The 25,737-nt window shown below is 31.1% G+C and overlaps 6 protein-coding genes across 11 annotated transcripts in view; 2 read left to right on the top strand and 4 right to left on the bottom strand.

Moving 5' to 3' along the window:
• Positions 1-2,309: 2,309 nt before the first annotated feature.
• On the bottom strand, positions 2,310-6,996 carry LOC128886329 (solute carrier family 12 member 9). The gene is made up of 10 exons (XM_054141071.1): positions 6,690-6,996; positions 6,233-6,517; positions 5,988-6,122; positions 5,351-5,688; positions 5,068-5,281; positions 4,723-4,992; positions 4,437-4,644; positions 3,570-4,358; positions 3,036-3,464; positions 2,310-2,930 (listed from the first exon to the last, which is right to left on the bottom strand). Exons 2-10 carry the CDS (start codon positions 6,504-6,506, stop codon positions 2,732-2,734), a joined length of 2,856 nt encoding a protein of 951 aa, XP_053997046.1. The 5' UTR covers positions 6,507-6,517; positions 6,690-6,996; the 3' UTR covers positions 2,310-2,731.
• A 150-nt stretch (positions 6,997-7,146) lies between these two features.
• Positions 7,147-9,258, top strand: LOC128886331 (enoyl-[acyl-carrier-protein] reductase, mitochondrial). The gene is made up of 5 exons (XM_054141078.1): positions 7,147-7,714; positions 7,835-8,071; positions 8,140-8,361; positions 8,463-8,693; positions 8,770-9,258. The coding sequence occupies exons 1-5, from the start codon at positions 7,523-7,525 to the stop codon at positions 8,998-9,000; spliced, it is 1,113 nt and encodes a 370-aa protein (XP_053997053.1). The 5' UTR covers positions 7,147-7,522; the 3' UTR covers positions 9,001-9,258.
• A 67-nt stretch (positions 9,259-9,325) lies between these two features.
• Positions 9,326-11,364, bottom strand: LOC128886332 (protein OSCP1). Its single transcript, XM_054141079.1, has 4 exons — positions 10,654-11,364; positions 10,242-10,561; positions 9,892-10,169; positions 9,326-9,823 (listed from the first exon to the last, which is right to left on the bottom strand). The coding sequence occupies exons 1-4, from the start codon at positions 10,763-10,765 to the stop codon at positions 9,460-9,462; spliced, it is 1,074 nt and encodes a 357-aa protein (XP_053997054.1). The 5' UTR covers positions 10,766-11,364; the 3' UTR covers positions 9,326-9,459.
• A 142-nt stretch (positions 11,365-11,506) lies between these two features.
• Positions 11,507-17,601, bottom strand: LOC128886330 (cilia- and flagella-associated protein 410-like). Of its 5 annotated transcripts, none has more exons than XM_054141076.1 (10): positions 17,325-17,601; positions 16,770-16,916; positions 15,815-15,982; positions 15,380-15,542; positions 15,044-15,115; positions 14,731-14,850; positions 14,369-14,473; positions 13,750-14,052; positions 13,573-13,665; positions 11,507-13,487 (listed from the first exon to the last, which is right to left on the bottom strand). In XM_054141076.1, the coding sequence occupies exons 2-10, from the start codon at positions 16,796-16,798 to the stop codon at positions 13,377-13,379; spliced, it is 1,164 nt and encodes a 387-aa protein (XP_053997051.1). In that variant the 5' UTR covers positions 16,799-16,916; positions 17,325-17,601; the 3' UTR covers positions 11,507-13,376. The 5 variants fall into 5 exon arrangements, with proteins under 5 accessions (XP_053997051.1, XP_053997048.1, XP_053997050.1 ...); XM_054141073.1 differs by having other exon boundaries at positions 16,770-16,835; XM_054141075.1 differs by lacking the exon at positions 14,369-14,473 and having other exon boundaries at positions 16,770-16,835.
• A 744-nt stretch (positions 17,602-18,345) lies between these two features.
• On the top strand, positions 18,346-23,834 carry LOC128886328 (ATP-dependent RNA helicase DHX30-like). Of its 2 annotated transcripts, none has more exons than XM_054141069.1 (14): positions 18,346-18,497; positions 19,185-19,255; positions 19,368-19,497; positions 19,586-19,633; positions 19,712-19,775; positions 19,890-20,275; positions 20,354-20,541; positions 20,734-21,720; positions 21,807-22,148; positions 22,227-22,447; positions 22,523-22,727; positions 22,802-22,991; positions 23,054-23,124; positions 23,207-23,834. In XM_054141069.1, the coding sequence occupies exons 2-14, from the start codon at positions 19,206-19,208 to the stop codon at positions 23,436-23,438; spliced, it is 3,114 nt and encodes a 1,037-aa protein (XP_053997044.1). In that variant the 5' UTR covers positions 18,346-18,497; positions 19,185-19,205; the 3' UTR covers positions 23,439-23,834. The 2 variants fall into 2 exon arrangements, with proteins under 2 accessions (XP_053997044.1, XP_053997045.1); XM_054141070.1 differs by lacking the exon at positions 18,346-18,497 and adding an exon at positions 18,525-18,543.
• A 1,000-nt stretch (positions 23,835-24,834) lies between these two features.
• The window catches only part of LOC128885912 (uncharacterized), an 82,881-nt gene continuing 81,978 nt past the window's right edge, over positions 24,835-25,737 (bottom strand). The window contains exon 14 of the mRNA XM_054140280.1: positions 24,835-25,683. The gene's annotated coding sequence lies outside the window, so the exon portion shown is untranslated. The remainder of the gene's footprint in view (positions 25,684-25,737) is intronic.

The raw sequence follows: 25,737 nt of genomic DNA, 5'->3' as shown, positions 1-25,737 counted from the left end.
GACGACGCAACGAGTTGACGAATCTTAACCGATCTAACCAAGTCATACGTTTAATACGACAATAAATAAATTGTTTAATCGTAGAATACTTTCCATGCGGTGTACAATATCGTTTTGTTGCTCTGTAATGGTTATTCGGGGTATATCAGATAGAACAGTTTAATGGGATCAATTTGATAGCACTCGAGCATTGAAATGAATCAAACGGGATTGTTTTACAGAAGCATCGAATCGTGTCGCCCGTTATAGGCATACGACGCGATAGAATGCGTCCAGCATCCGGGACATGCGAAATCAATTTCCACGGCGTAAATAGGCTTCGGACGCATCAATCTATTATAAAATGCTAGTTATACCGGGCGACCCATTTAAACGCGAACAACGGATCAGTTACTTCGATACCTGATCGTGCGCACTTCAATGAACGATGATCGTTCTGTTCACCTGCGAGCGTTACGTTTATGCAGATCCGATTGATGCGACGAACTCTCTGTTGCTGTCACCTAGAAGGGCGCAGACATCACATTCCTGGCACTCTGCCGAGATGATGTTGGCTCCTCCGATTCGGTATTGCCCCTGGAAAAAAATTGAAAAATAGGGAGAAAATGATGAAAAGAGATCCAGCCACGACTACCTTCGTGAGTGACATCCAGGATAAACCGTTACCGTTTGTTGTTCCATTTAGTCGACACCTTCCCATCCTCCATATATAAATACTCCTACGCCCTTTGGTAAATATTATTCGGAATCGCTGCAGCAGCATTCTTAGCACCAGAGTCGTCAACGACACTACCGCATTCCGGATTTACATATTCAAATCGACGACAGACCTCCGCTTCCGACTGTAAAATCGTTGGAAGAAAAAAGAAGAAGAGGGCTGAAACTTGAATGGATATCCTTAAGGCCCTCAGGGGCTGTTGCATGCGAATATGCAGCTACAGTAAGGGCTGAGCGAACCCGGGGTACCCTAGCTAGATGGGGGCCAGTGGGCCCCAACAGACGTGTACAAAAGACAAGACTGACGTAAATGCAATGTACAGAGTTACGATAACGCGAACTAAGGCAACATTAAGAAGTTATGCAAGGCAAAGTATTGCCAAGAGGAATAGAAATAATTATATTGTGATGTATGGATTCAGTGCAATAACTGAAGTGACAGTTGTGCACTTGAAAAAACCAAGGAAATAGATATCCTTCCATCTATACACAAGCGAATGAAGATGGTTATTAGATCAAGGTATGGAATAAAAACTTTAAAATTTTCGCTGCTACCGTAGTATACGCATTAGTGCTCTTGGAAAACTCGGAAAAACCGAGCCGCTCGGTTCGAAAGCAACCAGTTAGGAACTCTAAAGAAACGAGCGGCTCGAACAAACGAGCAATCCGAAAAAAAGGAACAGTTTGAATGTACTCTAAGGTTACCGAGTTGTTTAACTCTTTGCCGACGGGAGCATTTTTAAGCTTAACACAACGAATGCGAGGAATATTATTTATTTAACCCTGTGCACCCCAAGCGTTTCCCTTTTTTTTTGACTCGACCATATGAAAAGATTATGCTAACCAAGCAGCCTTAAGTAACGATTGAAATGCATCATTGCCCCAGGGGAATGAGCAGTACCATAATTGTTAAAAATTATAGTTACTCATTTATAACATTCATTGCATTCATGTTTTGCTATATATAAAAGCACGAACGCAAGTTAATGGACAAATATTTATATAATTTTATATCGTAGTTGTTATAATTCAACTTCTAATTATTGATTTGTACACTAATAATTGACTGATGTTAGGTTTTTTAAATAAATAAAAATACCGAAAAATATAGCGCCATCTCTCGGCGAACTGCCCAAGTTTATCGTGAAATAGTTCCAATTTCGCACCGCTAGATTGCGCCAGGTGTTTGTTTTGTTTTATTTATCTAAAAAAACTAGGCATTAAACAATTATTAGTGTACTAATCGACAATTATTAGTTAAATTATTATAGTTGGAATGTAAAACTACATTTATATGCAGAGAAAAGCAGAGATTTTATGTTTTGAATAATTTCATGTCGGTGGTAACATCTAGCGGCATAACGTGGAAACTATTTCGCAACAGACTTGAGCGGTTCGCCGAGAGGTTGTGCTACATTTTTCGGTATTTTTATTTATTTAAAAAACTTAATATCGGTCAATTATTAGTGTTCACTAATCCACATAGAACGTTTCCCGTTCATACTGTACAAACATGGTGATCGTTCATCACTGCCGTAGATTAAACACATTCAATATTCATTTAACTATATAATAATTTGGATAATGAAACGTATAAACATCATAAATCTTTTATTTAATTTTATACCTATTTCGTGATTAAGTGCAGTACAAAAAAGATGGTATAGAAATAGTATCATATATGAAATGTGTCGGGATAAAGCTTACATACATATGTCTTAATAATGATATGTTATATACTTGAAAAATATTCGCTTCTGAAAAATCTCTTACAGAATAATTTTGTTATCACAGCAATAAACTATATTTGTTTTAATATTAAAGTTTCCTTATAGTTGTAAGAAAGTATTATTAGTATATAATTAGTCATAAAACTTTACAGTTGTGATGAAATTATATAAAAAAATATGTCTAGAATTTGTCTAATTTATCATTAAATAAGTTACTCGTTAAATAATACCTTCTTTTACCAAAGCTATACAATGCAAATTTCTTTTCCTATATGTACATTTTATTATAGCGTGGTCGATGTGACGGCACTAACCCCATGCACTAATACTATAGGTGGTAGATCAGCTGTCAATTCCGTTAGCAGTTGAAGATATTGACGATACATAACACTTTCATCCCACGTAGTTGATGCTGGTGGCGCAGGCAAATAAATGAATGTTGTTGCGGTTTGGGAAGATTCCTGTCGAATTAGTTGATTAACACTGAAAAATAAAGTTAATAAATTGAAATTAAAATATTTCTATTCAAATCTATTATTTAAAATATCAATTTATTAGTCAGACGTGTGTTCGTAATAAAATATTTACCTCAAAATGTAAGAGCGTGAAACATTGCTTAAGACGTCGTCGTTACTTTCAATGCCTGATTCATATTGACTTTCCGCTCTAGGTTCAATTAACGACCTACCCTTTAATCCGCGCACCTGTGCACCCCAGTTTGGAATTTTATGAATGGACGCAGATATTCTCAGCATGTTTAATAATTTCCTTATGCGATGCTCGTTAGAAATTCTTGGATATTCGCTGATCGAATTTTGCGAATCTGAGATAGTTAAACTTGCATTGCTGTCTGTTTCGCAGTGAAACACTCTGAGGTGTAAATTTTTCCATGCAGGCACCATGTTGATGATACATGCGAGTTGAAGCATAAACAATGATGTTGTATCAAAGGGATCTTGATCCGTCGGTTGGAAAAAATTGACAGGCCATACATCGATATACTTTAAATTAGAGTTTCTGTAACAAAAATTATTCATAGCAAAAGATGATATAACGATACAATCAATTAAAAAATTTAATGCCGATTATATTGTTAAATGACAAAATTAATTTCATACTTACTTTGTAATTTGTAATTTATTTAATATGTGGAAGTTTCTACATAAACATAAATTTTTTTTCATTTTCAGAACATCCGAACACATTCCTACATATTGCACCGGATCTAGATTCTTCTCTGCATTTGTTTGCCTCAATGGGAATGCAGTGCTATTCGGAAATGTTGCAATATTTTCAAACATGTCTGTTGAGTATTGGGAATTAGTGAAGAAGTCTATTTGTGCTTCTTCATCATAAAAACCAAGAACAATTGTATTTGGTTTCATTGCTCCCATTCCAGATAATCTAATTAAATGATGCAGTCCTTCGCGTACAGTTTTTGTAATTGTCAATTCAACGAACGCTTTTACTTTCATGTGATCAATCAAACTGAGCCAATGGGGATATTCTTCTATGGTAGGATCAACATTTTGACCCGAAAATTCACCAACTTTCACATGCCCAATTACGTAAAGTCCTCCTTTTTTTAAATCATTTACAAAATCTATAAGTGGACATGCCGAACGCGGAGAGGCTACCATTAATAGCATCTGTGGTCGCCAAAATTTCACGTGGTCTTTACGCGAATCTAACATTAATAAATACTTTCTAACTTGGTGAAATATGAGTGCTTGTGATATACTTCCCCAAGGAGCATTCTTACTTGGAGAAAATAAATGCAAAACAATGATTAATATTAAACATAGTATTATACTACTGGAAGCATAAATACTATTTATCACAAACATCATTATTAATGTTCCAAGAAGTCCAATTGTGGCTGTATGCCATGTAAAATAATTAAATGTTGGCCTGTAAAAAAAGTAAAAATAATTCTAATATTTTGCGCTAATGTTTTGATTCTCGATATTCCACACAACTGAAAAATACCTAAAATTTGGAGCACTTGCGAGTTCGAGTCCAAGACAAGCCAAGTTGGTAGCCAAATAGCTTAATAGAAACAATACTGAATTAATCTGAGCAATTGTGTTCAAGGAACCTACAAGTAATATTATTTGAACTAGGGTCCATGAAGTCAGAACTGCGGCAATTGGATTTCCTTTCCATGTTCCGTGTGCTATAAAATTCAGCCCAGACCCTGTAAATATTAAAAATGCAGAGATTGAAGTAACTTAATAAATACAACAAAAATTTATAGTAAGCAGAATCAATTTACCGAATACGTTATCTTTTGCTAGCGCTTCTAGAACTCTACTTGATCCTATTAAGTTACTTAAACCAGCACTAAATGTTGCTGTTAAAATGCCAACTGCTACAAATGGTGGCCAGATATTAATTGGCATCATATAGATAAAATTATTTTGCAACAAAAACCGACTTGTAGTCGCAGCTGTAAGAATAGATAAGAAAATATAACATATAAATGTAAACAATACTGCTGATAAAGTTCCACGTGGAATGTTTCTTCCTGGATTTTTCAATTCGCCTGTAATAAGTATTAAATATTTAATTCCTGAGAATATGATTAAAATATGGTAACATAAATTATTCATCTACTTGCCACTCATATTAGCTCCAGCCATTATACCAGTTACACCACTAAATAATACTCCAAAAACACTTGCAAAATCAGTCATTACCCCATTGCTTGAATAATCTTTACTATAGTTTGAATAAAGGTTACTCATAAGAGTGGATGATAACAATCCTGTATAAGTGCCATTAATATGTTCAGTTGCATTCTGAACTAGTGTATTTGCATCTGGAATTCCTACCTATAATAAATGAAGTAGTGTTTTTAAATCTTCCTACACAATATATCTTTCTATATTTTATATAATTACCTCCATGTATCCTTGGACCAAAAAGCTTATGAAAACACTTAATAGGCAAACACACACAACAGCTAAAATGGCAACACTAGTTTTTGCAAACATTGCTGCTCCTATTAAACATACTACTAAATTGGCAGTGTTTAGTACAGAACAGTATAAAAAACGCCACCATCTACCATCTGGAATAAGAGCACTTTGCCCAGCCAAATAACCAGATGGTCCAAAATTTTCTATTAATCCTTCTGCACAACCAGAAATGCAAAGTGCACTTGATACTATATTAGCCATAAAAAATAGTGTACCAATAGAACCACCAAATTCTGGTCCAAGTGTACGACTTATCATAACTATGAAAAAATTAATAAGGATAAAATATCTCACTGTAACATTATTAAATCTAATTGTAATCTTCCTTCACTTTTTAAATTGTGTTATATATTATAATTGAATTGCATTTTTAATAATTATACCAATAATTTGATAACAGACACAAAAGTAAAATAAACAGTCAAATGTTAGATAGAAGAGTGTGCTGGTGTTTGACACCTTATCTTACAAGATATAAAATTCATGACTAATGAATTGTTAATTACTGAAGATAAGAAGAACATGTAACATTAAAAAAGTAATTATTGTTCAAGGATACAGTAAGCCCCACCTCCTTCAACTGCTCCATTTGTTGAAATTGCACATACAGATGCTACAGTAAATACCAAAATTCCATAAGCAATTACAAATTGGGTCAAAGTTACAAGCAATCCTGCATTGCCCACTATATACCCTATAATGTAAAGTTTATATAATAAGGTACAGTCCATAAAAAAATCTTTAAAAAACTTTATTAATAGTAATTTATTCAACTAAATGGCCTAAAAGTTATTAAATTCATACCCATGCGTATAAAAACTAAGGCACTGAACATGGATAATGTAACAGGACTGAATACACCAGCAAATGTTCCCAAAGTACGCCCAATATCTGGACCCAAGCTACCAAACTCAACATATCCATCTCCTTCTGCTTGGTGTGCTCTTCTAATTCGAAAGAAATTGCTTAATCTATGAAAAACATTTCTTTCACGAATTAGAGGAGCTTTTTCACTCCCAATTTTTATATGTACAGGTTCATTATTTGTTGAACCTATTTCTGAAGCTATTTCAATCATTTTTTTATTTTCTAAAAGGACAATATTCAATTAAATATATATTTACACTATCAACTAAATAATATTCAACAATATAAGATAACGACGTTCAATTTATGTCAATAAAACAGTCAACAATTAATAGGAATTACAAAGAAAATTATCATAATAAAAAGTAGCACAATGAATACAATATTTAAATACCTTTGTTTGGACGAAGCTCCCTTACTATTGTATTAATAGACGTACTTGTTTCTTTGTTTACATAACACACTACAAAACTGACGTTACACGTAATTAAATCACGAAGTTATGATGTCATGTATCGAAATGTCAAATGACAACTAGTACCTACATAGCAATTTGAGGTTATCAAACTGCACCAGGAAGTGCTGGCTGTTACACACTGTTACGCACTACTTACGACTTTCCACGAAACTGTTTTACAAAATTTTTAAATTATTTACTATTTATCTATATAACAAACACATTAATTCTTGCCGTTTGAGGGGAAAGCCTTGTAGTGCCATCGGTGGCGAAACGCCCAAGTTTGTAGTAAAAACAGTTTCCATTATTGATACACAAACTTGGGCGTTTTCCCACCAATGGCGCCACTGATGCTTAACCCTGCTTAGTAAGTGGTAACATTTCTAGATGCACCTATTATTTTACAATTGTAGGAAAATTTCCAACAAACATGTATATATGAACATGCGTATGTCATAAAACGTTGCGAATACTATATTTTTCTGCGCTCTGAAAGAACTTAAGCATTATTGTTTATGAATTAGATTTTATAAATGAAATTATACATATGTTTAGTGAAGTCATTACCCAAGTTTGGTTTCAATCAATTTATTTCTTTGAATCAGAAAATGTTTATTGATACATCATATTGAATTGCTATAAAATTCATCACGTTTATTACCGTTTATATAATATTATGATCTATTGAATCACTCCGATACTGTATTTAGGGACAAGTATAATTTTCCTGCACAGAGAATTATTTAAAGAATCATTTAAAGACGAATAAAATGGTTATGTGCATGAGAATGTTAGCTTTACCATTATCGCGAACTATTTCAACAAATTTTACATCAATTCGTCAAATGAGTATGGCAGTTAAAGCAGATTCCGTGAAATCCTTGTTTTACAAGGAATATGGAGAACCTGCAGATGTTTTACATATTACAACACAAACTATTAATCAACCAGAAAGTGATCAGGTAATTAGACTTTTAATTAAAAGGAACATAAGTAAAGTTTATAAAAAGTAAAGATAGACTTCCTTTTAAACACTTGGCTGTTTGGTATACAACAAATTATGTAAAGTATTCTTTATAAAGGTGTCTGTTAAGTGGTTATTAGCACCCGTTAATCCAGCTGATATAAATACAATACAAGGTAAATATCCAAGTAAACCACCTTTACCAGCTATTCCAGGAAACGAAGGAGTTGGCGAAGTAATAGCTGTTGGATCTAATGTAAACAATCTAACTGTTGGTGACAGAGTTATTCCAAATGGTACAAATTTAGGAACATGGAGAACACGTGCAAATTATAATTCAGGAGAACTGATGAAGGTATAAAATGTTCTGAAATGCAATGCATGTTTGTAGTGTCAATGTTATAATACATACTATAACTTTAGATTCCAAAAGATGTTGGTACCATAGAAGCTAGTATGTTGAATGTGAACCCATGTACTGCATATAGAATGCTTAAAGATTTTATTTCATTGAATCCTGGAGACACTGTGATTCAAAATGGTGGAAATTCTGCAGTCGGACAAATGGTTATACAATTATGCAAAGTATGGAATTATAAATCTGTCAGTGTTGTTAGAGACAGACCAGACATAGAAGCACTAAAGGTACAAAATGATTAATGAATTAAATTTACATTTAATCCCTCCTCACCTGTGGTCAAGATATCTAGTGCATCAATACTTATTCAATTAGTCAATATTTTTAGGATCATTTAACAAGTTTGGGTGCAGATGAAATACTTACTGAAACTGAAATAAGAAAAACGCAAATTTTTAAAAGTAAAAAATTACCTTCTCCAAAATTAGCTTTGAATTGTATATGTGGACAAAATGCATTAGAAGTTATGCGACACTTAGCCCATGGTGGTATTATAGTAACTTATGGTGGCATGTCCAGAGAACCTTTGACTGTTCCAACTTCTGCACTTATTTTTAAGGTAATTTATAAATTTTTAAGACTATTTATGTCGTGATTAAATCACTTAACTACTAAGAGTTCAACTATATCTATAGGATATAACTGTGAAAGGATTTTGGATGACAGCATGGACAAAGACAAATATGAATTCCAAAGAACGCATAGACATGTTTAATGAACTAGGAATGCTATTTAAAGATAAAAAATTAAAAGCTCCACCACACAAGTTAGTTCCGTTTTGTGAATTTCAAGAAGCAGTCATGAATGCACTTAATCTTGATGGTAAAACTGGAGTGAAGTACATTTTAGATATGACTAAATCTTAAAATGAATCCTTTTTTTGATAATGAGGACTTACAATTTTATTAATAACAGCTGCATTTCTTATGTATTTAAACTGTTACTACAAACATCAAACATAATGTTAAGACTCATTGTGTTATGTATAGCCTGACATACATCTTATAGTGTATTGTTGATCAAGATTTGAACTATATTAATTTTGTAATAATTTATTTTTAATTGGTATGATGTATTACTGGAAGTTTAATGTGTGTAATAAATTGAGTATGATATGTTATAAATTCACGTACTTCATATTTAAATGATTAAAATGAAAATTTGGTTCACATGTTATAAAATTAATACAACTTTACTATTGTATGAAGAAATATATATTTGTACTGTAACATGCTGGTGTAGAAGTATAGACAAAATGTACAAGAGAGTATTTTTTATTTATTGCATCATTATTATTAAATAATTTAAAAGTAAATCCAACAAAATTATTCTGCTTTCTCTAAGATCTCCAAAATCAACATTTGATGTTCCAGTTCCTTAAGTTTATCTTCAGAAAAATCTGCACGAACATTATCGAGTTTCGTTTTATATTCTTCATTAAATACAGTCTTTTCGTGTTTCGTAGCAGCCATATCATTTTTACTGTCTTCTTTAGGATCAGAATCTTCTACATTATCGGAATCGTCGTTTGATAATAAATTCAAAGTAAAAGGTCGTTTATATGAAGTTTCTTCAGTTCCCAATTGAACAGCCAACATACCAAGTTCTGCTTTTGCACCACAGTCTTTTAATTGAGCCTCATTTTTTTGCTTAGATGCCAATTTTGACATTTCATATGTCATTGAATACCTATATAAAATTTATCCAGTGTGAGTTTGTTTTAATAAAATTTGACAATTTCTTTATTCTATACTTACATGTTTTTACCTAGCAAAGTGCCGCGATCATCGCAAAGATTAAAAGAACCGCCACAGCAATGTTTGGAATCCATATCATGCAATTTCATGCCAGAATAACAACTTCTATTTTCTTCATATTTTTCATTATACTTATGATGTACTAAATTAAAATTACCATCGTCATTTTGCAATCCAAGACTGAGAAGAATAGATACTTTTACGCAATACGGCTTCAATAGTTTTAAACAATCGTTTCTGGCATTCCAAACGTCTTCGCAAGTTAAATGATCATAGAACTGTTTAATGGTTAATGAACTGTTCTCATAAATTCAGTACAAATTAAATAATAAAAAGTACGAAATACTTACATCAATTACCATATGATGCACCAATCCAATACATTGTTGTGCATTTGTATTACTGACCATATCGCGCATCGCATCTGTGTGATTTAACGTTAACAGAATAACTTCTCTAGGACCAGTAGCTGCAGTTAACTGATACTTAACCATCATAGTTATTAAATCAAACAGTTTATTCATACTATTTATATCAAGTTTCACAATTGATGATAACACAACACATTCCAAAGTAGATCGTAGGATAGACATTTCAGTTAAAGGTTCTTCCACAAATATAGAAGACAATATTTTGGGATTAAGTAATGCTGTAGTTACATCGTCTAATACTAGAAATTAAATGAAAATCTCGTGAATAAGTCGAAGTATAAATAATAGTAAAATAAAGAAATTATGTGATATAGATCAGTATCAAACTAGCCTTGGATAGTTTTATCAACACTAATCTTCTGTGCCTTCAATCTTTGTCGTAGAACATATAACATTTCACCACCCATATTTAAATAAAGAATTGGTGTCGTATGTAAAGACATTTTGTAAGAGATTTTGTTCACTTTCACCAAATACAAAGTACTTTTGCTTCTTTAGTACACGTATATCTTAGCTTATACATACCGTTGTCGTGGCGACAATTGTGTACATAAAACTAATCGACGCAATACACCTATATGCTGCGCAATATTTTTTAATTCACAGCCGTGGGCAATCATCCTTATAATTCTAAACATACGGTATTTCATCAAAAAGAAATAATCGATACAAAATTAGTTTGACAATTAATTTATTTTTCAAAACACAGTTTTTAATTGCAGCAAGTTATAATAATATACATTAACTAGAAAAAACAGTTAACTTATAGTAATTTCATAAGTAGTCCCAACAAATATAATATTTAGCAAATAATGAAGTTTTAAGTAACAATCATTAATCTCTTGCTTTCAGTCTATAACTTCAAAAATACTAATTATACAAAACTATTATACTTGGAGTGAAAGACGTTTCTTACCATTTTTGCTTTTATTGTACAAGTTTTTTAGAAACATTCTTTGGAGTTAAAAAAAGAAAAGAATGTTTCTTACCTGCGCTACGTATTAAAACAGATATTAAACAATTATTTATAATAGTTGCCTTTGTAACAGTATAAATAACAATAACATTAAGCGGTTATAAAATAATATAATTGGACGGTTATGTGTAACAAAAGCCCTTGTATTTTATACTTTTATAAAATATCTTAAATCTAAATTGAAAATTGGCTCAGCGAAGTGGAACGGTTTAGATTGTGGAAAAAATTTAGTTACTCATTTTCTTTGGTTTCTTTCAATATTTATCCATTTATACTGTACGAAGATTTCATTGCAAAAAAATATGCCATGCATATTTATCAATCTAATATTAATCTATAGTACGTGCTACCACACAGGCTTATTCTCCTTTTGTCTTGTTTTCTCGTCATATTGTTTTACTTCATACATTTAAGTACAATTTTATTATACGACGCAATAAATATTAATGAAATGGTTATATTCATGACTTGCTATTGAATGCAAAAATTTAGTTAGACGTAAAAATAATATGGAAAATAATAAGAAATGGCAATAAAATATAAAAAAAAATAATCGTTGCATTAATATTTAATTGCAGTATTAACTTGAAATATTATTCCTAATGTTGTGTGGCATTTAAGTAACTTTACAAGTTAAAGAAAGCACTGAACTTGTAATTTCGGGATACGCTTGTATACGGGAAGTTTTTACAAAGGCTCGAATACTACTTAAGTAAATGTAAACGTGTAAAAAAACATATTAAAAATTAGATATCATATTTAATAGTACTCAATAACTCGCCTGAAAACTCTTAAACATACTGTTCAAATATTTGCAAGTGCCTTGTACACATGTACATGCAACTATATTCGCAACTTATTGCACATTATAAAGATCAGATTTGTACAGATACCAAACCTATGTAAAATACTTAACTAAACGTTATCAAACAACGTTAAAAAACGTTTAATTCGTTATGAAATTTATCTTTCATGTGATGCCGTATGTACAGAACATAATTTAAATGTATTGTTAGGTTATAGTCAACAAAAATTTTTGAAAAAACAACAGTCGCGTAATACTTTGAACAAATTAATGTAAAAAAAAAAACTATCAGAACTGCAACTTTATTTACTTACACGAATATAATAAGTGACGTTATTTCAGAATTGGTTTTTCAACATACTAAATTATCAATACAATAAATACTAAACTTATTTTAAAGAATGCAAAATTTGATCATTTTGATTTTTACATTGTTTACTTAAACTAGATTAAGATGCTGACATTTTGAGGGTATTCATGTATTGTATGGTATGCATATACATAGGGATAATTAATTTTTTCACCCTTGCAGAAATATCACAATCGTTTCTAATTTTATATATATTTTTATATCTTTTCTCTCAAGAAACCAGACGAAACTGTGTTACTTCTTTTAAGTTATGCAATGATTAGTTTAATAATATTTAGGATTCCCTCTAAACACACGTCTAAAAGAATCTTTTCAATTTCACGAGAGTATTAACGTAATGTACAATTTAACCTATAAATTATATGTCCAAGTACCTTTCGCCGATTGAATGTAGCGAAGAGGGACAATCGTGTTTCTAACATCAGGACTTTTTGACCTTCTCACACAATCTTGGCTTAAAACTCTGCACCCTGGACTCAAAGTTAAACCAGTAAACCCACCTCGGGGGATGCTATCACTGCTCGCTACTCTTCTAACATCATTGGCTTTTCTTTCTTCACAGTTACCGACTACTGACATTAAGTTATCCGGTACAGAGTCTCTAAGTTTACACACGCTTTGATTGTTTCCAAAATACCTCGGACTTGGATCGATTGATATATTTTTCGGACTGGTTTCCATGGATCCATTACGACGAATTTGACGTTTCTCATTATCATCAATTGAATGGCGGTCACGTGTGCGATGATCAACATTACAATTTGCATCGTTATCAACGCATTTAGAAGGAATTATTGTTGCATCGAGAGAATCCGAAAATTCTGGACTTGGAATTGAAGAAAGACTGCCCATGCGAGAGAAGGCAACCGTCCCCTGAGAATTTTGGGGACGGGGTCAGAAACATCATTCTTCCAATTCGTCCATTCGATTCCTAACAGCCATTTCTACCACTTCTAAGCTTGGGTAATCAAGCTCTTTAACTAAGCATAACACAGCTGATAATATGTTCGAGTTCTAAAATTGTTTAAATAAGTAAAAATAAGTAACCCATTGTTCTTTATATGCTTTGTCAGGTTTACATAATGATTAAAGTACATACCCTTGTAACAGGCCTTCTATGATAGTGAAATTGTGTCCTACATTTTTCTTTGTCAGAATGTCTCACCCATCCTGGAACTTGATTTGAATCTTCCTATAATATGGAGGAATTATTTAAACTCCATTTAATCTTATTTTTTAATCTAAAATAGTTTTAGATAACAACTTCAATGCTAACCCTCTCAACATTTTGATGGATTGTTGTTCGTCTAGATGGGGGTGGTGGTTGATGCTCCTCATAGTCTGACTTTATCCTTTGCTCGTGTTGTTCTTCGTAATCTGACTTTAATCTATTATCATATTCGTAATTGCTTCTATCTGAACGTCTATCATCTATGGTTTCATTTAAGGAGTATTGTGCACGCGGCGACGTTGCTACATATATACGTTGAGTTGTTTCATTATTACTATAATCTGAGTAATTTCGTCTTTCATCATATTCTCCGTTTTGTCTTGAAACTGCTGGTCGGTCATCATACTCCTAAAAAGTATATTAATACAATGAAATTTTTCTGCCTTTAATTGGAAAGAAATATTTATATTTAGGTGTAGTTAATTATCCTTAGATTATTGTGTGTGCGTATTCGTGTAAGTGTGGGTGTATGCGCGCATACATGTTCTTAGTATTATACTTTTATTTATATCTTTTCTACTTACTAAAGGAACACTACATTAAATTATAGTCACTAACTGATTAAATAGACTAATACAGATATAACTGATGAATACAACAACTATCGAGGTATCACTAAAAACTACTACACTGCACATACGTTGTGCGATGCTATAAAATATACCTTCATCATTTGAACAGTGTTAGTGGTCACATTTTCACTGATGTTGCGTGACTCTGTATGTACAGTGTCATCTTTGCTGTGATTCTTTGACTGTCCATTCTGTGGCTGTTAGTGTATGATTGCAGATAAAAGGAGCAACAATATAATCAAGCTTATTTATTAAGTATTAATTTAGTTACTTATTCTGCTCAGCGATTACTAAGTGAAAAAGTTAATATATTACTAAGTTTACATAAATAATGAAAGCTATTCATTAAAAACTCAAATACACAGAGAATAATCAGGTTTCTTACACTTTCATGACACATGTAGACATTAATACAAATGTATTCTCATGCAAAATGTACATGTAATTGACTTACTTCATATGTATACTGATTATTTTGTGAATAACAATGAGGTGGTGATGCATTATAGTTTGCATTCCTACGATCTGGATCATGATACTCTTCTTGAGTATGCTGTGTCTCTTCAAAACTTCTCTGTAAGTATTAAAATAAAGATAGTGTTCTTTTATGGTCAAAAAACATTTTCTACTATAAACATGTGCATGATAATAATGTTGCATGTAAACACAATTTCCGTAATGAAAGTATTATAAAAAAATTAAATATATCGAACAAAGTTAAATAATTATAATTAAAGGAACTAAAGATAACTTAAACTTTGTATTACCTGATCACTCGAAGAACTATATCTTCGATGTCGTATCACTTCAGTTTCTTCAATATATTCAGTGACAATATCCTAATTATGTAAATGTTATTCAAGTGTTAGGATGTTTGTTAAACATAAATTGACATGATAAGGTACTTTTTAATAAACTTATTTTAGTGGAATTAAATAAAATCAGATTCAACTTTAGTATCAGTGTCAGTTAATAAAAAATAAATAGTACATATTATATCAATCAAATTATGAGGAAGGTTTAATAAAACAGCTGCATGATAACATAATGGGAAATTTTTGATATGAATATATTGCTAAGTATTGTTTTGCATGTAACCTTACTTCTGGACTAACTGTATCTGATTGTGGAGGAGATGCATCCATGTCAAGAGGATGAACCAAAATAGGACCTCTTGTTAATGCAGTTTGCACCTCTTCAGGTGAAACTACACTGTCATCAAGTGTTCGTAGGTTTGGTAAAGCTCTTAAAACTGCTAACCGATACCTATAATGGAATTAATTATTCCACACTCCCTTCAAATAATTAATAATTAACCCTTCAAGCATAACTTCACTTTCAATTCCAAATGATATTATACAGATTTAAAGGTGCTATATCACAAACAAAGTATTAACAAAATAGATATGGATAATATCCACTTCAATGTTCTCAGATCAGAAAATTTAATTCATTATAACAAAAATCAAATTGTATGCATCTATACACTATACAAATATCAAGCTTGAAGGGTTACATGGCAATAGAATATATATTACCCATCTTTATCTGCACAAGGGTTTTCACCAAGCCACAAATTTCGTAAATTAGGTAAGCCTTGAAGGTAACAAACTTCATTCAAGTCTTTAATATCATTCTTCCTTACAAACAAATCTTGCAGATTTAGGCAATATTGGAAGTCAGCAAGAGTATTGATATTGTTAACACTGAAATCAATTTCAGCTGAACAAAGGTATATGACAATATAAAATAAGATATAAATTTTAGTCTTTATTGCAAAGTTTATATTATGTATAACAATATATTACATTTTGTTGAGTTTGTAAATAATATATTATTTACAAATTCACAGATACAATTATTTACTAATTAAACTACATATAATTTGTTATATTAAACTACATATTCTGGATATGAATCATTATATCAAGTTTACACACAAGCTAAAATGAAAGATAAGATTTACTAAGATAAAATATAATTATCTTGCAAAGAAAAACTTACACAAGAAACAGAACAAAATATCTTTACTTGTTAGATATATTATGAAAACATCCAGTATAATTTGACTTTATTACCACATATTAATTTTATTAATATAAATAAAAATTATTAATACAATTACAGCTTTAAGACAATTTTTAACATTTTGTGCATTCATTTACATAAAATTAGTTTCCTGTTTTTCTCGTGATAGTGAAACATATTACAATGAATTCAAAACGCGTGGGTAGAACAACCTTCTGAAGTTGTGGGTTGTACTTATGATCTTGAGTTTTATGTAAACCTAACCATAGTAGGAGTGCATTCAAGTTTCTGTGATATTAACAGATCTAAATGACTTAGATCATTGCTACAAATAGTACAATTCTCATTGTAGCATAAAACATGTAGCAAGGTTTGAACAACATTTCTAAGCACAAAACTATCAAAGAACATATAAAAAGGCATGTTTCTTAACATAAAAATTAAATGTTTACTTTAATCACTTACCTTAATGATAATACTTCCACATTTTTCATTTTCCGTAAAATGGTTACATCAGTTAGTTCATTACCCCTACAGTAACAATATACTAATATAAAATTATGTACATATTATGAAATTAGATATACCTTTAAAGAATTTTCACAATGAATTCTAAAACAATCAATACATAACAATACGTTAGTTTATTCAATAATTACAGTATTATTTTATGTGAAAAGAACAAAATTCATATCATTTTCTCAGAACTTAAACTTCATTTTTTATGTATATAGTGCATTTCAGTATAATCCTATGCAGTACAATCAGACAAATAAAGTATGCGATTATTTCCTATAAAGTGAAGATTACAAATTATAATAATACTTCGACCATTGCGATAACTATTTTTTTAATCAGAACATTGTAACGAACTATAAATCGTATACTTGCATCTATTTCAAAGAATATTTAGGATCACTGAACTTGTCACTTAAAGATTTTAACGCGATGGAATCGATTGATCACTGTAGAACGGATAACAATTTATTCGAAAGGTGTAACATTTATTTAAATACTTACCAACAATTAAGTTTCTTTACAGCAGAGAAATCGGATACGCGTGTCCGAGCCACTACCATCTCCTCCGTCAACTTCACCATAATTAGATTTATAATTTATATACAAATAATCAAAACAAAGTAACAAGGGGAGGTCCCGTGGATGTTAGAAGTGATTACAAGAAAAACCTGATTTAGACCATTACGATGAATTTTTCAACCGTAAATCGAAAGATGCAAACAAAACCTATCGCCATGATGGTTCGTCATCGACTATGGTCGACTAGTAGAAAAATATGGTAACGGAGCTTTCACAAAATACTTGATCGTTTTCCAAGAAACACGCATGTGTGATACACCGTTAACAATATAGTATAGATACACAACTCGCTTAAGTTTCCAGTATTCTAGGGTATGTTTGTATTCGTTTACAAATCGCTGAGTATTGTACATAAGTACATGCAACAAATAATGTAATATGCTATGTGATTTATGTAATAAATTAAATCTATAGATGCTACTAAATTGAATTATTTTCTTAATAATTGAAAATACAGGGTGTCCCAAAAGTGTTGTAACAGCTCGAAAGCGGTGGTTCGGGAGATGATTTGAAACAACTTTTTCCTTAATAAAAATGTTGTCCGAGACTTCGTTGAGGAGATATTAACGGAAAACACTGACCAATCAGAGTGCGCGTATACCGTTGGACTGGCCGCGGTAGCGAAGGCTATGTGCTAAGCGGCCGCGCTTGTACGCGAACAAGCGACTCGACGTGCATCGAAGGGCATTGGACGCGGCCGCCTAGCTCGTAGCCTTCGCTACTTCGGCCGGTCCAACGGTATACGCGCGCTCTGATTGGTCAGTGTTTTCCGTTAATACAACATTTTCGCTAAGGAAAGAGTTGTTTCAAATCACCTCCCGAACCATCTCTTTCAAGGTGTTACAACATTTTTGGGACACCCTGTATAAGGATACGGACATCGAAAGATTTCAACATGAGTTTTGCTTCTATAATACTACACATTGTAAGTCCTACAAAAGTTTCGCTTCTTGTGCACTATACTACTCTATCTATGGTGGTATCGTGGTATAGATATCCATAAATGTGTGAAAATATACTAAAACGTGCTCGAAGTTGCTCAAAGTTACAAGATAGACTGTTTTTGATATATATTCAAAAATAATTAATTGATGTGTACGTTAATGATTTCCAAATACTGAGAAAAGTGATAAGAAATTTAGTAATGCACTAGAGAATGGGTGTTTGTAATTAGATATTTCTGTAAAGCGTGATACAATTCTAACCGTAATGCGGTTTGTTTAGTCGATTCAGTAAATATAATACATGGAAATCCAATTTTATATTTTCTGGAACATTAATTAATCATTAGAATGATTTTCTTTATGATAAATGTATTCCTTGTATAATTATATTGTGTCGTCATATAAATGTTCATTTCTTGCTACTTAATGTTAATCTTTATGTACATGTAATCTTTATAGAACATTTGTAATGTGGTTAATGTTGATTTTAATGAAGTTTCACATTTTTTTTGGACAACAAAAAATAAGAGATACATATTGTTTTTAAGTGTTGTAATTCAAGTTTAAGAAATGAAATTATACTTGACACTTTCAATCTTATGATATTATTTTAAAAACTACTGTTGTTATATACAAAAAATTCTCCATATAAATTTATAGTAATAAATGATGAAATAATGTACACATCAGTAAATAAAATATCTGGAAGATAGTTTCATCCTTTAAATTTATGTTACAAAAGTTAGAAAAATTATACATCCTTCATATTTGAATGTGCCTATAATATTTCTACAAATATGTATAATTTAGTACTTATAAGATATTTATTTTGTTATAGATTTATTATATAATGTAAAAAATGTCTTTGATTCAAATTACATCTACTCTAAGGAAATCAATATGGAATTAGTAAGTAACACTTAAACTAATTTATAGTGGTTTTTAGTGTATAACACTGGTATTGAACCAGAGTCTACCTGTATTTAAAAGTATGTATGCTAATAATAGTTTTATTGAACAGTGCATTATCACGTCAAAGAAATCAACTATGTACAGCATTTTTCAAAAATAATTATGTACATCCAAAAACATTTTGTCATTCTCATAACAATGAAGTAGAAACCAATCTAAAGTCCAACGATATTGAGAAAGTAAGATATGGATATTCATCAACTTAATGTTAACATTTTATTTCAGTAAAAGTTGATTAAACTTAATGTAATATTTTCTGTTATGTAGTCTCAATTTTGTAAGGACCAAATATTAGAAAATATTGACTTGGATACAGTAAGTATAATTAATAACAAATTTTATTGAAAACAATGTAAAAACTTGGTAGATATAGCACTGAATAAAATGTTATAGGAACCTACACAAAATGATGAAGGAAGTTCATTCGCATCTCATAAGTTACAAATCTCAAAAGACCGTAAGTATGATAAGACAACGATAAGAATATCCTTATTATATATTTAATTTTATAAATATACATTTATTATCAAAATATTGCTCTTTACACATGTTTTTATACTATTAATTGCAGGTATTGCGAAATTGTATCCTCAACCTGTACAAACCCTTGTTAACTTTTATAATATTGTAAATAAGGAATTTAACATGAAAGAATCTATGTCTTTCAAATATGAAAAGCTTAATAACCCTAGTGTCAAAAAATTCAAATGTACTTTGAAGGTTTTATGGCCCTTGGAAATGACTTTTACTGATACAGGAACAAAACAAAAGGTAGTTGCAGCACACACAGCAAGGCAGTGTTTGACTTGGTTGCATTCCCTCCATAAAATTAGGGGATCAAGACCTCTATTATATAACAGAGAAGAAATTAAAGATTTGTTGAATGTGCCTAGCAATTTAAATTTTAAGTCAGAATTTAAAAACGAAGTTGAAACACTAGTAAACACATTCAATAGTGTAAGTTGTGTTTTCAAGGATATATTTTTAATACTTTCAACGCTTTTTGAATCGGTTATTCACAATAAATACTTTTAGGAGATAAAAGAAGTAATACAAGCGTCACATACTATCAATATTAATCAAGATACTTCACAAAAAAATGCAACTAACGATTTCCGCTATACGGAATCACGAAGATATAATCAGTATCGTAATTCTGATTTAATGACCCGACTTTCATATACAAGAAATAGGGACAATGATTTGCCTATTGTTAAGTACAGGTATGTAATGAAAACTCGTATATTATTCACTTTCTTGACAAATTTTGTTCTTTCTAAAGTAGTATTTTGTTTTAATTTGTCAAGAAGTCTAAATAAAGGAATGAAAATTACTTATTAATAGAAAATAGAATTGTATATTTATATATATTATACAATAGATAAACATTTTTTATAAAATAAAATTCTTTTCAGAACACAAATTCTTGATAGTTTAAGAGATAATCATGTTCTCTTAATCAAAGGTGATACCGGTTGTGGCAAGAGCTCCCAAGTACCACAGTATATATTAAATGATTATATACAAAATAATAGAGCAGACCAATGTAATATACTGGTGGCAGAACCCCGTAGAATTGCAGCTGTATCTTTGGCTGAACGTGTTGCTGCAGAGCGAAATGAGGCTGTAGGCGACGTGGTTGGTTATCATGTGCGACTTCACCATATGATACCAAGAGAACAGGGTTCCATTCTATTTTGCACGACTGGTATACTGTTACGGAAGCTACAAAGTGATCCTACATTAAGTGGAATCTCACATGTAATTATAGACGAAGCCCATGAGAGATCTCTGCAGATTGATATATTGCTTAATCTCTTGAAAGAACTGATAGCGGCTAACCCGTCTTTGAAAATTATCATTATGTCTGCAACTATGAATGCAGAATTATTCCAAAAATACTTTTCCTGTCCAGTTATTGACGTCCCTGGGAAAGTATTTCCTGTAAAAATGCACTTTCTAGATGACATTGAAATCTTTGATAAGAAGTCGTTCAAAATGTTTGATCCCAAAGAGGTGGACATTCCTTATGACAGAGTAGTACAATTAATCCACTGGATTTTAGAAAATAAACCACCTGGAGGTATTTTATGTTTCCTTCCAGGTTGGCAAGAAATTAAGTATGTCTGGAAATTGTTAGACCAACAAATTGATACTAACACAATAATACTACCACTTCACTCCAAACTGACACATATTCAGCAACAAGAAGTTTTCAATTCTGTTTCTGAGAATGTTACAAAAGTTATTTTAGCTACAGACATTGCTGAGAGCGGTATTACTATTAAAGATGTTACTTACGTTGTAGACACTGCAGTTAAGAAAGATATGTACTGGTGTTCAGATAAGAAATTGTACACCATGTACAGTTCTTGGATATCGCAGGCAAATATTTGTCAAAGGTACTTGTTTAAATTACCATAATAATTATTTTGTTTAATAATATCAAAATTTAAGATAATGTGCTAATGTTCTTAATCATATATAGACAAGGAAGAGCTGGACGTGTTAGACCTGGAGAAAGTTACCACTTAATCCCAAAAGAAGAATATGAAAAATTAAAAATGTACCCAGAGCCGGAAATATTTAGAACGTCATTGAACCAGGCATCTATTATTAGTAAAACATACAGTAACAAGAAATTACATGATTTTTTTAATAATATGCTGGAACAACCTGATAGTATATCAGTATCGAGGGCTATACAAAACTTGGAAGAACTTGGTATTCTTGACGAGAATGAAAATCTCACACCTTTAGGAAAACGTATAACATATTTTACATTGGATCCTACATTAGCTAGAGCAGTGGTGTTTGCTTCTATATTTCAGTACGTGCATTAAAATTTATATATGAATTTTAGTCGATCTGCATTATTTGTACTAAGTGACTTTTTCTAAATTTGCAGATGTTTGTCTCCTATTTTATCAATAGTTGTCTTGTTTACCACTGAGAGTGAACTATCCATCAATTCGTTAAATGATAAATCAAAGATGCATGAACTAAAACGGACGTATCACAGTACAAGTGATCATATTGCCTTGTTACGAATGTATAAAGAATGGAGAAGGACGGAAATTCATCCGTTATATTGCGACAAGAATAAAAAATCTTTGTATTTACTATCAAGTAAGATTATTAACAATATGTATTTAATGAAGTTCAATGTTTCAATTGTTATTACTATATATTATTTAATTGTAGATGTACACGATTTGCATGTAAACGAGCTCATCAGTAGCGGTATTCTTCAGACAATTAGTGACTGTAAGCTTGCAAATACTTATGGTGATCAGAATGCATTAACTCGAGCTATTTTATTTTCGGGAACGGGTCATTTATTAAGAAAATCAGATTTTGGAAGTCAAAATGGTTATTTCACAAAACATGCAGACGTGTTATTAGCCGCGTGAGTACAGAATTTTGAAATGTGCATTACTACATCATAAGATAAGTAACTGCATCGTATGTATTTTTCCTCAGAGACGGGTCAAAAGTTACTCTTCGTAAAGACAGTGTAAATTACAAACGCACAACATGGCCAAGCCAGTTTTTGACATACATTAATCGAACAGAGATGGCACGGCAACGAGCCTGCATTGTTCCCGATACAAGTATGATTTCACCTTTAACGGTTCTCTTATTTAACCAACACGAAATTCATCAATGGAAGGTATGTTTTCTACTATTGAATATCACTATTCAAACCATTTTTAATAATTATTATGTTTGTAGGATATTGGCGAAGACAATGTTCGTTTGACAATAAATAACACTAATAAGACATCGTTGTACTGCAATGAAGAGTTCGTAATTTTTCATTCGCTATTTATGCATTGAATAACAGCAATTCCATAACATTTATTTTACATGTTATCACTTTTCCAGGACTGCAAACCTACTATTGAGTTTTCGAAATGTTTTGTGGAGTACTATAAGTTATATAGTTCAGTACGAAGGTGTTAAAGACCATGAACAGAATTTGGAAAAGGTTAAATCATTCAGAGACAAAATGTTGCCCGTTCTCTTAAAAATATTACAGGATTCGTCGGCAGAACTAGACCTTCTTGATAGATCAGCCACTGTACCCAAGTATAAGTCATTTAATCGTCGAGTGTAATGAATTGTTAGAGAATGTTTACTTTAAATATATTTATACTAAATGGTTATTTCCTTTTTGATTTTGAGACCATCACTGAACTTGTTATTTCATGAAGTATACTTGACAGGCTCATACAGAAAATATGTGACACGCTTGATTAAATGAAAACTGTATTATTTTTATTTTATATTGAGAGTTGCGGCAAAGAGTAATATATAATACGTAGAAATAATATCATTTTGCGTATAAATACATGCAATAACTAAGAATATATTTGTTTTTTCACAAATTTCAAACATACAAATTATAAATATAAATTTCATACATAATCGTATACATATATGATCATAGTATAATTTTAAACAGTAGCGTTTGTAATCAGATAAAGTTCAATAAAGTTTAGTTCCTATTCGATTTTACATAAACAATAAGTGAACTTGATGTGTCGATGCATATCCCTTTTAAAATTACAAATTTACATGCTCCTTTTTTAAAAATCTCGATACTCTACCAACACCACCGAGAGAATTTCGATTAAATGAAACCGATTACATATCGTTTTATTTCAGAAATTATCGTTTATCGTACGCAGTTTGTTTTTGGTCACTGAAATAATTAATAATAATCTACGCTAATTTACACTACACGGCTACTGCGTGTATATTCATAAACATTTACTTGCAACGTTCATTTGTAAATATATATATGTGCATTACTTCAGCAAACGCAATATAAAATACAACAATTTTTCCTATATATCCTTACGATACATTACAAAAATTCAATATATTAAAATCTACTTTGTATATACATTTGGCAGGTACGTCGAAGCGTGCGCTTCCGATATAAAAAGAGGATGTTATTTTATTACAATATATGCGAGGATTATTAAAAAATCAGGTTCTTACGTAACAATCGCTGTTGTTTCTTTACTAATTTTTTCAAGAATTCAATTTTCCTCTTTTGTGCTCGTATGACTGATAGTAAAACTATAATAAATTAACGCAATAACGGAAGAATATATTAAGATATATTATGGTATAAATTAATAGAGAAAATATATAAGTAAAAAATACATATAAATATATATCGGTAGTAACTCTGTTTTGTAGTGTATGCTATCGTTAAACAAAGCGTAACATATTTCGTTATAGCAACAACGGAGAAAAGATTAATTTATAGTCAAATAATTAAACTGCAATGGAACAATTATTTTTATTCGTAAAAAAGTTGGTAATTCATTAATAACTAACTATTATAATGCTTTGTTTGATGTATGAGTACACGAAATTAAAATACTTTTGACTATGTTGTTCGGTAATAATTAAAATGCAATAACAAAAATGTTAGTTATATTGACGAAGAAACAGTATAAAGTTATAATACCATTTTGGTAAGATATCATTACGTTTCAGTTCGTAATAAACTTTGAAATACGTTTAAATGGATTTTATTTTTAATCCCTTATTTAGATTGAAATTTTTACAAAAATAAACGTATATTAGCTTTATTTATTACGCTTTGCGCGCGGTAATATATATTATGTTATTTTATATAGCGTATTTCTATCTTCGCGTAGGAAATTATTATTATACCGACTAGCAAATAAAATTCTAATTGTCGCGGTTGAAGATACCAATATTCTTATTAACAGTATATATATATATTTATATACTTTCCTTTACAAGCTAATATTGCACATTCGGCCATTTTAATAATTAAGCTACGATACTACGATGGCAATTTTCAAGCAGTGTCAGCCGTAATTTTCATTACCTAAATGATTTACCTAAATGATTGTTCGAAGTTCATATAAACTTATTTAAGAAGTATTAAATAAATACTGCCCCACATTTACTATCGTAGTAGTTTTCGTACCACACGTTATTATAAATATATTAGGCGTCTATAATTCGCTGTGAATCATATTATGAATTTAAATAATATTTAATGATAACATAATCATTCGCTATAACAGATTTATAATACATATAAGCTGTACAATACGAAGTGCAAGAGCGTTCCTGCAGCTACTTCTAGTTACTTTAGTTAACCAGTGGCTTTAATATAACCAACGAAATTTTAATGCCACTCCTATTCGTAGCCTGGAGATTGTTAATCATGCAGACTCTGTTACCCGCTTGACGAACTCCAGAACGCGTTGCGTTCGAAATTTAATTAATTGAACTAACCATTAATTAAACGTACTGGCCGCAATCGTTTGATCAAGCAGGATTCACGTTTAGAAAATCTCGTTCTCGTTCTATATAATACAGAAATATGTACACGTTATAATTAAACAAAACTCGAAGACAGT

The sequence above is a fragment of the Hylaeus anthracinus genome, unplaced genomic scaffold (genome assembly GCF_026225885.1).
Source record: "Hylaeus anthracinus isolate JK02 unplaced genomic scaffold, UHH_iyHylAnth1.0_haploid 11982, whole genome shotgun sequence".
NCBI lineage: Eukaryota > Metazoa > Arthropoda > Insecta > Hymenoptera > Colletidae > Hylaeus > Hylaeus anthracinus.
Note: the sequence above shows the minus strand (reverse complement) of the source record. Positions and strands in the feature narration are given on the sequence as shown.